The 18,637-nt window shown below is 35.6% G+C and overlaps 1 protein-coding gene across 4 annotated transcripts in view; it reads right to left on the bottom strand.

Moving 5' to 3' along the window:
- LOC129212073 (transcription initiation factor TFIID subunit 4-like) overlaps positions 1-18,637 on the bottom strand; it is a 149,351-nt gene that overhangs the window by 73,123 nt on the left and 57,591 nt on the right. For 3 of the 4 annotated variants that reach the window (XM_054840134.1, XM_054840135.1, XM_054840136.1), the window contains exons 11-12: positions 10,022-10,152; positions 7,909-8,034 (exon numbers count right to left, since the gene is read on the bottom strand). In XM_054840134.1, the coding sequence (XP_054696109.1) occupies positions 7,909-8,034; positions 10,022-10,152 (257 nt within the window). Of the gene's footprint in view, positions 1-7,908; positions 8,035-10,021; positions 10,153-18,637 lie in introns of those variants that run through there. The other variant, XM_054840137.1, reaches the window with a different exon arrangement.

Below are 18,637 nucleotides of genomic sequence, written 5' to 3'. Positions count from 1 at the left end.
TAACTGCTGTGGTCACACAAAAGGAAAAATTTAGATAATCTGATCTAGTAAATGTTTAAAGAACAAAAAGGCATTTCATGAAATATGTGGATCTGCCACAGAGCTGGGAGTCTGTTCAGCAGAACAATTACTAAGAACTTGATTATATTTATACCTATTAGGTTAAAAAACCCCAAACAAACAACAAAAAAGCCCATTCAATGAGTTGCTTCTTTAGGAGATGGACTTAGGTAAGTATTTATGAACTGAGCAGAATCAGGTCCTTGCTCTGTCATTTTGTGATGACAGTTCAATCATTGTGTGCCTCAGTTTGTCCAGTATGATGTGTAGAAAATCATATTTAGCCCTTTCATGGGTTTTGATGATAAATTTATAAATGTACAATGAACTTCTATTGCCTTCTGAGTCTCACAGTGAAAGCAGTACAGAAACACAAAGTGTTGTTATACTACTGTATGAAGCTGAATAATTTGCCAAATGCAAAGTACAAGTTAAAAGCACTTCAGCTTAAGGAGAAAGCAGAGTGTCCTGGGAGAATCAAGCTGAGACTTCTAATATTGTTACCCAGTTTCTACAAGAAAGTGATAGAATCCTGGAAAACATACCATATCTACGTTGTATTTGGGGACAATGTAAGAAAAACTAAAGTAACAGATGCAAAGTAACATTGCAATTTCCTGGACTCCTTAAGTGAAGAAAAAACTCTGAAAGTGCTACAGATTTAAAAAATAACAGATTTAAAAGTGGGGGTTTCCCCCCAAAACTGACCAAATAAAAGTTGATCTCGAGTTCAGGATAATCTGAAAAAGCAGACCCCAAAAGCAGGCAGAAAAGCAGATGATCTACTCTGTGTATACCTCCAGCTCATTCACAATAAATACATTATTGCAGAGGTGAAAACAGGTACTCAACTCCTGACTGATATTAAATACAGGATTTTTTTCAGTAATGAAGACTTTAACTAACAGGTGATGTTAGATAGGATAAACCCAGATTGAAGATGAAGGTAGAACTACTTTTACATTTAGAATAACACAATGAGTTTCTGGTTATTCCTTGAACCTACACCAAATGGCCTTATCAAAGAGCTCAGGCTAGCTCTTCTTTCAAACAAGTAGAGTTCCAACTTTACAGTGGATGTGTCATTACTGGTATAAGTACCACTAATAAAATTAAGGAATTTAACTGTCATTTTGTTTCTTTTTGTGTTCAGATAAATTTTAATAGATTTTTTTTTAACAGATTGTAAAGACTAAAATACCTTCCTGCTGACTATCACATCAGTTTGAAAATCAGTAAGCTTCAGAAATAAAATCATCTGCATATGGAAGCTAAAACGTGTTAAAGTATAAACATTGACTATTGTATTAATTCTTCACTTTACAATCTAATGTAAATTATAAAAGGCTTCTTCAATGCTGATATAACACCGATTAAAGCAAATGTAAGCAAACGAAAATGTCAAGCTTAATAGAAGTGCCTAGATAAGCTTTAAAAATGTCACTGGCTTCTCTTTACACTCCATTCCACATATGAACATCTCTTCCTTCCTCTGAAGAGTCTGAACAATTTTGCTGCTGCTCAGCTCTTGTAGTGCTTGTCTATATCTCACCATTTTTTTACTCACCAATTATTTTAATATTTTACACTTACTTTCATCAAGCTACTGACAAAGCATTCCTAGCTTTTTTTAATTACAATTTAATTCTTTTCTTCAAAGTCATCTCGTATTTTTGGTTTTGTCTTCCCTTCTCCTTTCCTTCTAACATCCAAATCTTAATATGCTGCATCTCACCTGTTTTGTGAAACATGTTCTTCCAAAATCTTTTAATGCCTCCTTCCTCTAAAGCTTCAGAAACACCCACCAATCACAGAACCCCCCAACTCTAATACTTTCAAGGAGTTCATCACAACTCCTTTCCCTTCCCCTCTCTATTTTTCATGTCTAGATCTGTAAATAAAGAAATTTGGGTTTACGTAATATATTTTCATGTTGATGAATAAACACCTTTAGAAGCAAGCTAGCTTCCCATAGTAATTTTAGAGAAACGTAGGACTGATCCTAACCAGATAACATACTTTTAAATACATTAAATGCTGTCTCCTACTGAGAACTTATTCACCAAACCAGGTTTGTTAACATTTCTTCCAACCATAAACTACTTTTATTAGACCAGACAGCCTGATATTTTAATTGTTAAGAATGAAAGTGCTTTGTGTTAGAGAACTTGCTATCTTATTTATCTGAAAACTGCATAGATCACATTAGGTCTATGGAAATATTAGACTTTGAAAGTATGAAAAACAGCGTATGTTAAATGTGTATTCAAAACACATTAGAAATATGGGGTTTCATTTACATGTTACCAAACTCCCTAATGTTCCAAACCTCAGCTTTTCCCCTTGTTTGTGTTAAGGAAGAATGCCACAAAAATAGACACATAATTACACATGTAACAGTGTACTTTTAAGAAGGGGATTTTGTATTTCATAGAGTTGTCTTAAATTAGAAAACAACAGCATTTTTAAAACAATAAGGATATCTATAACTCATGTAATAAATATATGCAGAAATTATTTTTAAAATTGGAGGATACTCTGTGCGTCTATGCAGATGGGCACATCTACAGTCCTTCTGATGTATTTATCATCGTTATTCAGCATTTTGTTGTAATTCATGATGTCAAAGCTGCATTGTTGTTACATTTTGTCCCACTAACAAAACAAGTTTTCTATTAGATTTATAATATTTTTTAAGTCTCAGCTTGTTTAACCTGTGTTAGAAAATGTCCTACAGGGTCTCTCCTCCTAAATACATGTCTCCTGTGTTTAACAACATCTGATCCCAGTTAAGGCACTTACAGCTCTACTCGCCCTTCTCAATACATATACTGAGAATCTTTAAGCTTCAAATTCATCTTTTTTCATTAAATAAAGTTAAGAGTCACAACTGCAGGTGCTGTACTATTGAGAGCCACTGCTGTGCCAACAGTTTCAATTTTAAACCTATTTTTCCCCATTGATGACATTAGAACTTCACCCACGGCTGTACCAGCTTATAACTTTCACTTTTAATTAAAGAAATTAAATTGGCAACATGAAACACTTTGCTTTCACATTAGCTTTGTTAATAAAAAGTGAAAGTTAAAAGCAGCATAGCTGAGGGTAAAACCCTATTCAGAGCTACGATGACAGTGAGGTGGAATGCAAGAGTACAGGTCTACAAAAAGATTTATTTAAAAATCATTAAAATTGAAGTAACAAATTTCTAAAAAATTCAGAAAATTATCTGAACACAATAATTCCCTCTCTGCTCTCCTCTCATCAGAACTGAGTTATAAGTTTCTGTTCAGAGAGCTTCATCTCACAGAAAGCTGCATTACATCCACTGTACTCTCAGAAGAGAGGGAAAAGATTAAATTGGCATGACAACTGAACTCATTTCTGGCTCCAAGAGGTAGCCCCTTCAAGTAATGACAGGACGCGCGTGTAAGGAAATCTGCATTGCCACATTTCAATGATCTCTCTCCAATAAAAAAGCCCTTCAGCCTATAACACTATAAAATCACTATAATCTATAAATACTAATTAACATTGCAAACAACACTAAACATAATTTTCCATTCACTTATGTAAATTTTTTTTTTTTACAGAATAGATCTTACTCCTGTGATAGTTGTATTTGAGACCCCAAAATGTGACAGGTTTGTGCTACTAATACAGAACACTCAAAATAATAGATTAATAGAATGTATATATTGGAAATTAATTTTCAAAATTAATTTGATAATAAACATGCATGTAGCCAGTCTGAGCAGATGAATTAACACAGCAATTTTAACATGATCCACTTTATTATAGATTATGTCATAGAAGTATTATTCATTAATTTTCTGAAAACAAGGACAACCCCAAGCTGTAGCTTTACTGTAGAAAGCACCCCTCTCTCCAAAAAACAATTTGGAAATAAAACCAACAAACCATAAAAACTCCAAAACAAACAAAAAATCAACTACAAACTCCTGTTCCTCCTGCTGTCAGAAATATTTCCATTACTATCCCAGAAACAGAAACTCATTCAATTTGACTCACACAACCTGCATTTTCCAGGTTTTGGAAATAGCTATGAAAGCTGCAAGGAACACAGCTTTTGCTATAGCAAGACCTGTGCTCTGGGTTTGGGTTTTTAGGTTTGTTTGTTTGTAAGAAAGTCCACACAACACACACCATGTCAAATGTAAAGGTAAATTCCTCAAGTGATTTTAGTTTGGCTTTTGACCTTTCTGCAGTCTTAAGACTTTCCTTAGCTTTTCTTGCAATTTCCCATACCAGCCACCAAAGACAGATATAAAAAAATCTCTTGCTTTTGCACACACATGGAAACAACAGCCAGTGGCTTCTTACTGGGAAAACAAACGGGGGCGAAGAGTTGACTCTGCCAACCATTTCCTTTAAAGAGACTGCACTCTACATAATTGTTTACATACAAGATGGCCCCTCGTTGTGCCGTTATTATTTTACCCTGTTATTCACGTATCAGGAAGATAACCCAAAATTAACGACTATCAAGGCAGCTGCAGTCTCTCCCTGAACAGCTTCTATATTTGACACATCATATTATCTGGATGCTTGAAACAGGGGCCTTTCCAGCAGCAGGAGGTGACTGGATCTCACAGTTTTGGGGACCAATCTGTTTTTAAACACTTCTATTATAAAATGAATCACTAGGAAGTAAATTAGAGAAATGCTCTGGGCCATATGTTCTAGGTCGGTGTGCATTGCGGAACATGCTGGAGAGATCCCTGAGGTATAAGACATTGTGCTAGCTCCTGAAACAGTATAGTCTTGTTTTCAATTTTTAGGTTTTTAATTAAGGGAATTAATTAAGTGTATGTTGTATCACTATTATAGCATACCTTATGATTTTTCCTTTCCTGTCAAGTTTGTCTTCACCCAAAGTATCTCACTGGAATGCCAACATCAGTCATTATTCTTCTAAGCTTGTGGTATGAAGTTTCTATTTCTCAACTATTTCCCAGGCACAGGATGTAAGATTTTCTAATATTCTTTCATTTAACAAGCCAAATAATGCTATTTTGCTTTACAGATACTCTTGTAGCTTCACAATTATTTTTAACTTGGATAGTGGCTTTTCTCAGAATGTAAAAAATTTAAAATATTTTTTGAAACCAAACTTTTTTTCTTCTATCTCCCCATCCGATTTTATCTCTCATTCTCCCAAAAACATTTCCTGAAGCAAAACTAACCCCATCTGAGTGCTTACAAAGTCCTCAATCATATCCTACTGTAACAACTGAGATTATGGTTGCAATCAGAACACTAGTGTCAAATATTTTCTTATCTCCTCCTAAAGAAACCAACCCACTACCCAAAACAGCATCAAAAACCTGCAAACCTGACACTTCCTTTGACCATCATTTACATATCTTTCTTATCCCTTACTGAATTCTAACGCAGAATCACCAAATTGGTTTCAAAGCTTCCCAGAGACTCACACTTTCATTTAAATCTATTCCTTCATTTTTCATCATCTTTTCAGTTGATTATTTTGTTAAGTTAATTATTTAGTACCATCAACTCCAATGCCCAAAACATTTCCTTCATTATCTTATTCTTCGTCATAACCTGGACTTTGACTGTTAACAAGGCTCCAAAGTGGAATTAATTAAAACAGAATTTTCACTGTGCAAGTTAAACCTGTTTACACTCTTCCATACTAGACAATAGATAAGGTACCACTAGCAGGCAATTTTGAAACTTTTCCTAAAATTATTCTGCTGAGTAACTTTAAAACTTGTTGCAAAATAACGTGACCAAACATGTACAAGATAAAAGATCACTGTTTATCTAAAAGGCACATTAAGAAGCTGCAGTTACAAATAAAAAAGAAATCTGATTTTTAGATTTAAGCATTTATAGGAAAAAAAAAGCAGAAACAGAAATTTCATTTTAAAATCCCAAGTTTTCTAATCTTTAAAGACAGAACACTGTCAAGGTGACAAAGTTGCCATGACTGGGGAAACGTGGTCTTTGCATAGCTGGTATTTCTGTCTCCAGAGCCAGTTTAATCATTACCCCCTTTGCAGACACAAATATCAATCAGCAGGCCACAAACTGACAGGAAATGGGTACTGATCTTTATCACTAGTTATCAGGGCAGCTGGGGCAGATTTTAACTGTGTCCGTTTAATAACTGTGTCATTACAATTACTGCATCCTTTCTACAAAGGCTTAGATCTCCTTAGACAACTAGACAAGCTTGTAAAAGACCAGAAAAAACTAAATCCTGGGTAAGGAATTAGTACATAGGAAATCAGAATAAAGACCCAACAGTTATCACTGTTAATGTACAGGTAGTCTTGCATTTGAGCAGCAATCTAAAGTCTAAGGAAATCATGAATGATCCATTATGTAGAATAAAAAGTTGGAATCTGACCATGTTTTCGTAAACTATGTCCTATGTAAGTCTTGCAATAGGTTGTCAATCCAGTGGAACAGAATGGTTGAGTGTCAGCTGAATGCTCCACAAAGGAAAGATGCTATCAATGGAAGTTCAGTTCCAAATTGGCATTTACACTTAAATCACAAAATTGCATAAGCACCTCCCAATAGGTTCACAATATCTTCAACTTCTCTTTCTAAACATTAATACTGATAAATCAGCATTGCTGTTCCATGGCTACTTTGTGGTTTGGTTTTAGTTTTTTAATGCCTTCATGTATTTTTCTAGTATGCCATGTATTTATGCCAAGTTGTCTCTGATCACTTTCTGGTTATGAAGTTGAATTATGCATTCATTATTTTCTTATATTTGTTTGTTGTAGGATTCTTTAATTTGCTTTCTGTAATCTATAGGACTCAAATTTGTTGATCATGTATTTATTTCCTAAATTTTCACTTCACAGGAGTTTATATTATTCAAGAATAAAACAAAAACCAAACCAAAAAAAACCCCAAAGAACATCAAATCATGAAGTAATTCAGGTTGGAAGGGACATCAGGAGGTCATCTAACCCAACCTCAGAAAAGCCTGTGTAAGGCTTTGTGCAGTAAGAGGAACGTTTCTGAACTAAGGACTACAAACTACTGTATTTTCCTCAATGTCCATTAAAAAAACCCAACCAACATAACAAACAAGCAGCATGATACACAGAAAAGAAAACATCATTCATCAAAATGCATTCACTGGAGAAAAGAGGATAAAAAAAAATAAGCAAGCATTTCTTTAATTAAAAAATGTATTAAGAATGAAACTAAATCAGTTTTCATTGAAACATTTAAAGAGTATATATGTTAAATGGAAATCTGTGTTAAATATTTAACAATGTGAACAATTATAAATTAAGAGTGAAATCAATTAAATAATGCAGTTATATAGAAGTGACTGGAACACCAATTCAGACACACAGAATTTAAATTAAAATAAACAAATTAACAAAACTTTAAAAAAACCCTCTAGAAACAAGTAGAAAGCCTCAAAAAAATCCGTAACCATTTACTGAATTGTGCTTAAACACCAGAAACATAGGCTATGATTTTCAAATGGCACAGAATGCCTGCTGTCTATTAGATTTCAAAGGCAACTGTGAAAATTATTTCCCCAATTTACTTTGAAAATGTTAGCCATTGTGTCCTACATTCCCAAGAACTCATCAAATTCAGAGCTGTATCTTTAAAATGTAGGAGCATTCCAGTCAGGTAGGACTGGAGTCATCATAGATAAGATAGCATGACTTAATAAATTAAAGGTGTGATGTCACAACAATAGTATATTTTTGTTATAAGAAAAAAAAATGTGTTTATGAAACAGATGTCAAGAAATTAAATAATTGTCTTAAGACTATGAATTGTTTGAGTAGTTCAAAAAAATTAGAGTAAAACAGATACCTTGGCAGCCTTTAGCAAGATTTCCCTCTCTTGTTCATCTTTCCTTTGCTTTTCTAAACGCTCCAACTGTTCAAAAAACTTTAACTGTGATCGGACGTCTGTAGCTTGCTCGTACCATTCATCATCCTGTAAAATAAGAACAATATTTTACAAAAACATGCATTTTCAGCAAGACTATGCATTTAAAGAAGACTATAGGTGTTACACATAAAATCTTTCCATGGTACTAACAATTAAAAAAAAATAATTTCTGGTTTGTTTGGTTGGTTGGTTGGTTGGTTGGTTTTTTAAGCTCAGGGGAATGAAGCTGGCCTATGGTTAATAATGTAGCTAGAACCTAATTATTTAATATCTAAGCAAATTAAAAAACAAGGATTGGTTTATCAGCACCATAGATATCAAAGAATTAAAAAAAATAAACCCAACTGATTTACTGATTAAAAATCCCTAAGATATTTAACCTACTGAACAATCCTAGACATAGGACATAATCCTGGTTATAAACTGAAGTTCCTGTATTTGTAGTCATCTTGAACTAATAACAGACATGATCAAGATGGAGCATTATTAAAGCTAAAAATTCAGTTGAAAATAAGCCTCTAATTACAACAGAAGAACTTTATGACAACTAAGAGCATACAAGCTTTCCTAGCACCCAACTAACAATAAGAATTTGACACAAGCCACACGGGGAACACTCAGTATGTCAGAAAAACATCAGTTCTTCATATTACTTCTGTCTCATTTATCTGCTTAATATTTTCCTTTTTGACTGCAATGCTATGAAATCCAAGAAAACCATTAATCAAGAAATATACAGAAGACAATGAAAATGCTACAGTTCAATCAGAGACAACACTAATATTTTTTTTTCTAAGAATCTCTTAAGATATTATTTTAAATGCATCTTTGTCTTAACACGGACCAAGCAAACTATTTTCTTCTCAGATACCATCCTAGGGAGAAGAAAGGAGAGATTTAACACTGCTGAAGCTGATGAAGAATATTGGAAAGAAACAAGGAGATTTTACTTTTAATCCAGTATAGAATATATCCATCAATTGCAAAAAAAGATGTAAGCGTAGGTAATACATAGGCATAGTGGTCTTTATTTTTTAAATCAATTTTTCTAATCACAAGTAATGTTGATTCTAGTCACAGATCCCAAATATAATTTTTCTGGCAAATGCCACATATAATTAGTCCAACTGTGACTCAGGTTTGGGAAATAGGTGGGCAAAGATACAGTCCAAAGCTGTTTGACCAGGCTTTCACTCAAGGAAAACAAACAAACAAACAAACCCAAAATCAAGCAAAAAACCAAACCAGAGCTATGTATATGTATACACTAAAGAAATCTAATCACAGCTTAGACATGACTATGGTTATTGCCACCTTGCTTTTACACCAGTTTAACAACTATTAAGATCTTTTATCAAAAAAGATATTTCATATTTATCAATAAACATGTTTGATTTATTTGAATTTCAAACTGGTTTGCAGATTCTTATTTAAATTTCCCCCTGGTTTAAGATATCTAAATTGTTTCAATTTTCTTCAAGAATACAATCACTAACAATGGAATCAGAGCAGCATTTTATCTTTAACTGTTCTTTTTAAAGAGAACATAATTGTTTAATTACAATGAAGAATTTACAGCAGAATTCTTTAGTTGCTGGTGTAAGACAAATTGGTAGCTTTTGTAAAATATCAGTATTTCTCACAGCCAAGGACATGTAAAGTTACTATAGATTCCTACATATTCAAGCAATTTTAATCCAATCAATGGATACCTTGGTCAAAAAAGGAGACATCAGGAATCAACAGTCACAAGCCATGAGCAGAAATAGCTTAACAGATGCTCCATGCTAGAGTCTTTAGCACAGAAGGATGAAAACATAATTCTACACACAAAAGTCTATCCCAGAGGAGGAAGACAGATCTGGCAAGCAGTGCTATCATCCCATCACTTTCTATTTGCTGAAGTAGACAAACTTGTGATTAAAACATGCTTTGCACACAGAATGAACACAAAACGCCTACTGTGTGCTAAAAAAAAAATGGCGTCACACTGCATCGATCTGTAACATACAGTACCTTTCTTTGCACTTACTTTGTACGATTCCATTCGGTGCTGGGTTATCACTGTTACTTTTTCTATCACTGTTCTTAATCTGTTTTGTGTTGCATGGGAAATAAAAGTAACCACCTCAGCTGGCACATCATTAATTCCTAGTTTTTTAGCTAAAGCAAAAAACAAAACAAAACAGAATTAGCTTACCTCCCACAAAAAACCCCAAACCTCTAAAGAATATAAAGTCACAACTTCGTTTTTCTGAACAGAAAAATCCATGACAGTGTATTTATGTAGCTTTGGTGGTACATTCATGACCCCTTGAAAAGAGGTGTGACTACACTTTAAAGTTTGAAAGAGAAACCAGATCATTTTTTTGCCACTTAGAAAGCATTTAAGAACTTTACTGAAGTTTATCCAAGTATATTAAGCCAAAGCATAACAGAGTATGAGGCAATTTGAGTTCTCAGTTCTTCTACACAAGAAAAAGCAAATCCTTTATTTTCAGAAGCATTAATGCAGATTAATTTAGTTGTCAATGGGATGAGGCTGCAGCCCAAAGCATACTGTTGCATACTTTAGCCTACACTATTGTCATACTATTGATAATAAAAATTCTTTAGGAAAAAACCCTATCAGTTGAATATGAGGAAATAAAGTCATATTAAAAACAGTTATTTAAAAAGACTAGCTGTCCCCCATACACTGTTAAAAGACATATTTGTAAGTTATTTGGACATTTGATACTTTGTTTTTATAGAAAAAACAAACTCCCTACAGTCTAATGTATTGATATATTAAAAAAACACCTCAGCTACAGAAACAATAATATGGGCATTGCTTAAGAATTCCTAAATTCATCAAAATAGTTACAAAGTATTGGATATAAATTTGTAGATATATGAATATACATACTAATCTAAGCTATAGTCCTACAAGGACGTATATATGAGTATTCCCAGTTTGTTTTCTGGATAGAAAACTCTGTATGCGCGCACACACACATATATTTTACCTATAAAAAAAAATATCAGTGGTTGCATTTTGTACGGATTATTGGATTTGACACACCACAAAAGAGTCAATACCCTGATTACACTGAATCAGTTTTCCACTGAATGAATACAAGATTTTTAAAAACGTTTGTGAATATGTGATACATTAACGGGTATGCAAAACACTACAAGAAATTTATTTGAGAATATTTTGGAAAGCATTTCCTGAATGGTTAACTACAAAAGTAACCTTCATTCACGGGAGGGGTCCCCCAAGCAAATACAAACCTGAGAGGCTTAAGAATGAGTATTTGTTTTGTGAAGCATTCCTATCTTTTCCTGGCCAAATTCAAGAGCAAGAAACCATCACACGTCTAAAAAATGAAGACGAACAAGTGAGCAGTGGTCTTACATGGATGTATACTTCTGTTATTTTAACGATGTGATCTGAGACGAACTGGCAGCGTTCAGCATCACCCTGGGCTTCTGTCAGGGCCGGGCTGCGGCCGCTCAATCACGGCGCGGGCGGGCCCCGCCCCCGCCGGCAGGGGGCACTGCGGCGGCCCCGCGCGCCGCCCGCCGAGCCCGCGCTCCTGCCGCGCGCCGCGCCGAACGGCCCCGATGCCGGGAAGCGTGGGGGTACATCGGGCCCAACGCGAGAACCGCGCTGAGCTCTGTTTGCAGATACGGCTCTTACAGCGGGGCTTCTGCTGAGCCGTGTGAAACAGATTATGTTTCCTGCAGCTCTCCCTCGCCTCGTCTCTTCCTCTTTTTTTTTTTTGATCTGCAGTGTCTATTTAAACGCATATTTTATTACATCACTACAGTACACCATTCCCATACTTCCCAGAGCTGAATTCTCTATGTCGTATATTTCTGATATTAAATTTTTTAATGATTCTTTGAAGTCGTTATCTCTTAAACTAACTTAAGCCATCACTGACTCCATATTGTACACATTACCTTAAGGATTCTAGCAATAGGTATATATGCTTTTTAACTGATTCTCGCTTTATCGCTAAAAAAAAAATTACAATCTTTCTTGGTGCCCAATTTATTCTCTGTAATAGAGATGGAACTCGACTAAAGTTGCTGAAAGCTGAACATGTAATGGAAAGCAGACATATGCATTAAGATCCCAATGCTGCAACTGTTACTCATGCAAATTAAGTCCTTGAAGTCAGTTGGACTATTCATATAGGTAGAAGCTATTTGTGCAAGTCAGACTTGCAATACCAAGGCCTATTTGAGCATGCACCATTTTATTATGCACACATGTGTAAGCAAAGCTATCAATCAAAAAAACCCTAGTCTGAAAGATAAAATGCTAGTAAGAAGGGAAATTTAATTAACTAGTATCCAGAAAAAAGGTTTGAGATGGAAAATTCTGCCAAGTATTCTAGGTAAGGGTACGAATGAATAATTGTTAAAATAATAATTCTTTGAATTTCAGCAGTGTAACCACAGCTACCCAACTTCCCTGATTACACACAATCCTTTAATAACAAAGAATTATCTCCATCTTGGTTTTTCCACAATAAAGGTTCTCCTAATTTTAAAGACTTTTGTTCTAAGTAAATTTAACCATTATTTGGCTTATTCTGCTTATTCAACTCTTTAGAAATTGATCCATAATCAAAGGTCGATTTCCTAAGATGCCTGGTTCCTAACGATTCTTGTCCTACACCCTCTTCATCAGCCTCTGCAATATCCCAGTAACTTTCTGCTCCTGAAATCCCTCAACACAATATTCTCAAGTCCAGAAAACTACCTGGAGGCCAGTTATAAACAGAGTCCCTCAGGAGTCTGTCCTGGGACTTACCCTTTTTAATATCTTTCTCAGTGACCTGGAGAGGGAGACACAAAGCACCCTCATCAAGTTTGCAGATGGCACCGCACCGAGCGGTGCAGAGGGAAGGGCTGCCACTCAGAAGGACCCGATGAGCAGGCCAGCAGGAACTTCATGAAATTCAAGGACAAATGCAAAGTACTGCACCTGGGATGGACTCTCTGCAATGATACAGGCTGAGGACTGCCTACCAGGAGAGCAGCACTGACGGAAAGCACATGAAAGTCTGGTGGGCAGTAGGCTAACCGGGATTCAGCAGTGCACCCTGGCAACAATGAAGACTAACAGCATAGTGCGTTGTATCAACAGCAAAATGGTAGAACAACAGTATACCAATACGTCAAGGGAAGCGATTATTTCTCTTCAGTCAGCCCACATGTAGAATACTGCAGTCAGTTTTGGGTCGCCCGGTGCAAGAAAGACTTGGAAAAACTTGAGTCCAGGGAAAAGTCACCAAGATTGTTATGGGGTTGAAGCACATGACCTATACGAGGAGAACCTGAGGGTTCTTCATCCTGGAGAAGAGAAGGCTTAGAGGAGAGGTTATTGAGAAGATGGAACCAGACTATTTATTGAGGATGCCTGGAAGAAGAATGAGAAATAAATTCATAAACAGCAGAGTTTCTGACTGGATATAGGGAAGAATTCTTCATTATGAAGATATTTAAATACTGGAACACTTTGCACAAAAAAGTTGTAGACTCCCCCACCTTCCAGGTTTTTAAGACTCAGTCAAGACAACAGCATAAGCAACCTTGTCTGAATTTAATGTTGACCCCACTTCGAGCAAGACGTTGGACTTAATGACCACTCAAGTTCTCTTCCAACCTGAGTGATTCTATGATCCCTGTCCTCCTGCATAGCTTCAACTCCCTCCTATATTCCTTATTATGGCATAATACCCTTTGTTCCCTCATACATCTAAGATCACCTCCTGGCACGTCTCCCAGTCCATATTTTGCAGCTTGCTAGCTGGGCACAGTCAGCTCACTCTGAGGATAGCCTGGCCAGTCTGTACAAGTGTGCTGACTGGCAGCCAACCAGACAGAAGAGCAAAGAAAAGGAAAAAACCGGTTGATTTCCCCCTCAAGTGGGACACACAGAGGGGCTATCTAGCTGCTGATATGTCATTGGATTCAAGAGTCACCTGAAGGGAGAGAGAAGGAAGGTGAAGAGACACTTCAATCACTTAAGGCTAGCTTTCTTTGGAAAAAAGGCTCAAGAAGAAAGAATACAAAACAAATTTCCCCAAAAATGAATTAGCGTCAAGAAACCAGACTACAAAAGGACAAAAAGATAAATTTTTAAAAAGTCAGCTTGTCATGCACAACATTCATCATGTGTGGAAGCATCATCATGTCTTCCCTGCTCTAAATTACATTAGTCAAAATCCTGTTAGTATAGGATGTCAGAAGCAGGGTGCATTCCAAAGCTGTATACTACATGAAGATTTGGCACACTACTTAAATACTTGGATTGCACTTGGGGCAAGGACGGGAAAATTACCAATGTGCTCCTGAAACAATAATCTCATCCACACTTGGAAAGGCTGTCCTAGTTACACTTTCATAAACAGTCATGCATACCACTTTATTCATCTCCTGACCTAAGTTCTGATACCATTGTTTAAAGATCATCTTTTTTTGCTTTCTGCTACTCAGAGAAAATGCCAAGCAGAAACTGAATCTATGCAAATAGCTGGAAACTGTTAATTTTCGTATGTTTCTGTATTAAAGTCTTAGTATTTTTTTTCTTCACTGCTACATGTCCTCCTAAGTTTCATCCACTCTCATTTATAAAAAGCATACTGGAATTCTGTCTGCCATCAAAAGAAAATAATGCTGATCTCTAAATAGGAAATTTCTGAGTTATTCTTCTAGTCTGCATAATTACTTCTTCCAGTTTTAATATAGAAAGGCTTCTTCCTTTTGCAGGATTCCCTGGACTGATGATGATGGGGGGGGAAAGAAATATAATTTCTAGTTTTAAGAAATGTGTATATACCCATATAAATATATTTTATAATACTATACATACTTTGCAAAACACAAATATCCTCAATATATTATTCATCTTTCTAACCAAGTCACCAGACAGTGGCTTCATCTACAGGTATTTTTATTTAGGTTGTAGCATTCTGGATTCTCGTCTTAATTGCACCATCTGATCATGGCAATAATAAGTCAGAATATATACATTTACATATGTACAGAAGCAAAAAACCCAAACAGAAAATTAAGATTAAACAAACAAACAGAAATTACCTTATTTCTATCAACAGACTGCTATCATCTGTCTTTTATTAAAAAAAGCTGAACTAGTTTCTGACTTCTACGTGGTGATCTTAATGTGCTTTAAGTTTTAATAATATGGCCATCTTAACTTGCAGTTTTGCGACCAAAATTCTGCATTTAAAGCACTAAGGAGCCACATACTTGAAAGTAAAATATCAAGAAATGTGTAATTTGAAAAAAGTTGCTTGCTTTTAAATAATACATTTGTTACATTTAGACATTTTTGATAACAAGTATATGGTTCAAGTCTTTAAAATTACTTTAGTAATGTAATTCTGAACTTTTCCTAGAGCTATGATAAAAACATCATCAAGGATAACAACAAAAATGGAGCTGGAGCAAAGCAATGCTCCAAGCTATAATTTTAACCAATCTCTCCACTCAAATTTGAGTTTTTATAATTTTAAGGACATAACTAAGGTCACGTTCTTCATTCAAGTGTTCTTGCCAGATCTCTACTACACCAGAGCTGTACAAGACCATCAAGAATTGATGGCTGATTGCAGGAACACTTCAATTCTTTGTGGCAGGACTCAATTTCAACACATCCTCAGAGGCATCAAATGCTACTACAGCAGTCGAGTCACACTATCCTATATGAAAAATATGAGGGATCACAAATTAATAACCCCAAAGTAAGCAGATTTCTAATCTGCCAAGCACTTATAGAACACCACAGTAAAGTCTGCCTATGTATTAATTCTTAATTACATGTTTGGAAGCTTTAATAGCAAACCATGGTTCAATCGGCATTTAATGGAGATCTACAGTATACAAGCCAGCATGCAAAGGAAGTGTGTTAGAATATTGTTGTTACAAATACACTATATTCTATTTAAAAGTTTGAGATATTGCAATAGAGTTTCTATAAAGTTAGAACTTGTATGTAAGTTCCAAAAACCTTGAGGGAAAAAACATTCAGCAATATTATTCTGATATTGGCATATGTGTCACTAGCACAAGATTGTTTTTTACAAACATAAAAGCACCTAAACCTTGTCATTGAAAACTTTCAGGTCCCAAGAAGTGAAAATTCTGAAGAGTACTATCATCTGCTTAGCTATCTGAAAGGTACTGGCTTTGCTGCACTTTAAAAGTTTAATTATATTTTATTGATCAAACAAACTGAAATAAATCGTAAGAAGAGTACTGCCCTATTTGAGAAGCAGAAGAAAAAGCCTATCTTTGCAGATAGGTTTTCAAAGAATCAAAAAGTTACTTTAATAATTTATACTTTAAGAGGACTGACAGGATTGAGATCAAAGATTAAAAAAAATTATTTGTAAAACATTAGGTCTGACTCTGATTATTGATGTGATAAATTATTGAGTGCCTGTATCAAATCTCTTTACGTTTACACTTAAAACAGAAAAACCTTGAATAACTGGTTTTAAACAGTTAAACAGCATGTATTTAAGGCTTGAATTTGTCTTGTCCTTCAACAGAAACATTGGGAGAGCACATAATTAGTTTCTGTTTGCCCTAATCACAGGTCAGCCAGAACTGCAGAAAGCACACTCTGCTATCATCTTGAAACCAGGAGCAACTTCTTAAACTTTAAATTCTGTGCATGAAATATTGGCCCAAGATGCAACTGGAACCAGACTTCTTAGGTCCAGGCCTTTGCTGCTGCTACAGCTGGCTTGCATACTACTAGATGGAAACAAATCACAAAAGTCCATCCCCCTGGAATTTGGGACGTTATTTGTTTGAATTTTTATTTAACTTCATTCAACAGCATCAGATCCAGAATAATGCAACAAAGACGCATTTGGTCACACCTACCTACCCCATCCCCACAGCACAGTAAGTACTAGGCTGTGCTTTGGATTGCATCTATTATTCTTAATTCTTCTAAACTGAGCAACAGCGTTTAACTACCAGGCTGAATAAACACAAAGGGAAAACAACTCTAATGCAGTAAGGGCCCTTGGCATCCTGAGGAGCCATGAATGGCAATTATTGAACTTGTCCCAACCTAATCAGGTGGGACTTAAGAACGGGATACATCTCCCATGTAGCAGTGTCCTCAACCTACAGAGTAATCCATCAATACTTGCATTCGTATTGCTATCAAAGGGAAACCTCAATCTTAAATATTAAGCTAGAGAATGGGGGATGGAACACAACAAAGGAAAAAAACTGGGGAGGTTGGTTGGGCACAAAATACCCTGGTGTTGTGCTGGGGGGGAGCTACCAAAGCCCCAGACAGACTTTAAGTATTAAAAACTGAAGGAAAAGCTTGTTAAAGAGTGATAGTGCAAACAACAAATCAGTAGCTCTGATGGTTAGGATTAGAGGTTCCTAGGGGTATAGCATAACCTAGTGATTCCAAGTAAAAGAAACAGTATGATAATTTTAGCTGTAATTTTCTGTTTTCAGTCCTTGAAATAAAAGCTTCACTTTAAGTCTTACTAACTAAAGGCATAAATAATTTAATAAATGTTGACCTGCTGTACTGTTAAGCCTGTCTGGTGCTGGAAGACAGGATGAAGAAAGGAGAAAACCAAAAACTATAGCTGCTACCTTCACAAAAACAGCCAATCCAAATGAAAATGAAGTCATTTGAGCAGGCACCTCTGAGGAACCTACAACCTGGAGTGTGTTTAGGGAAGCCACAGGCTAGGGAGCGTTTCCTGCCAAACTAGAGAGAATCGGTGCCAAGTGCTTCGAGATTTGGTAAATGATTCCCTCTAGCAGGTAGAAACCAGCACCCCTCTGCAAGGGGCAGTTGGCCAAGATAGATTCCACAGCTCCAAACAAGCCCTGAGCTGGAATGGGAAAAGTTTTGTAAACCAGTATCTGATACTCTTCAACACTATACTCCCAGTTCACCTTCATACGTAATCAACTGACCTTGTTAAAGAGGACCAACTTTTTTATCGCCATGGAATTGTTATTTACAAAATAACAGAAGACACTACATAAATTACTTCAGTAAGCTTGTTTGTAAAAGAACATTCCTCCTCTCAAAGTGGACAGTCTTCTTGAGAACTCAAGACTTGCTAGGCGTAGTATTTGTTCTGTACTTCTTCGGAACTACCCACCTTGAGATGATTCCCCAGGAAGCATTTTGTGAAATTGAGAAACTGGTGAAACATCAGTTACTTTTAAAAAATAAATTGATAACTTACAGATTAAAATCCTCAAAATACACAGCCATTTTCAGTGCAAGACACAGCAGAAAAAAAAATAACCAGCCATACAATTGTAATGTGACCTAAAGTAATAAAAATTCTGAATAAATGTTACACAAATTTTAATACTCTCTTCTCCTCCTGCTCCTTCCAAAGCAAATGCCAACCAAATTATTTTAGCAAAGTAAGATTCAACTAAGACTCATAAGCTCTGTAGTGTGAATGCACTGGTACAAAACTACTCATAAAGCTTGTTTCAGGTACTATAGTGGATTTAACTTATTCAGTACAAACTACACTATAATAAATAGTTAGGTATTTATATAATTGTTCAAAACCTTAAGAAAGGCTATACTGGGTAATATACTCAGTCATCCTTT

The sequence above is a fragment of the Grus americana genome, chromosome 13 (genome assembly GCF_028858705.1).
Source record: "Grus americana isolate bGruAme1 chromosome 13, bGruAme1.mat, whole genome shotgun sequence".
In the NCBI taxonomy this organism is placed as follows: domain Eukaryota; kingdom Metazoa; phylum Chordata; class Aves; order Gruiformes; family Gruidae; genus Grus; species Grus americana.
Note: the sequence above shows the minus strand (reverse complement) of the source record. Positions and strands in the feature narration are given on the sequence as shown.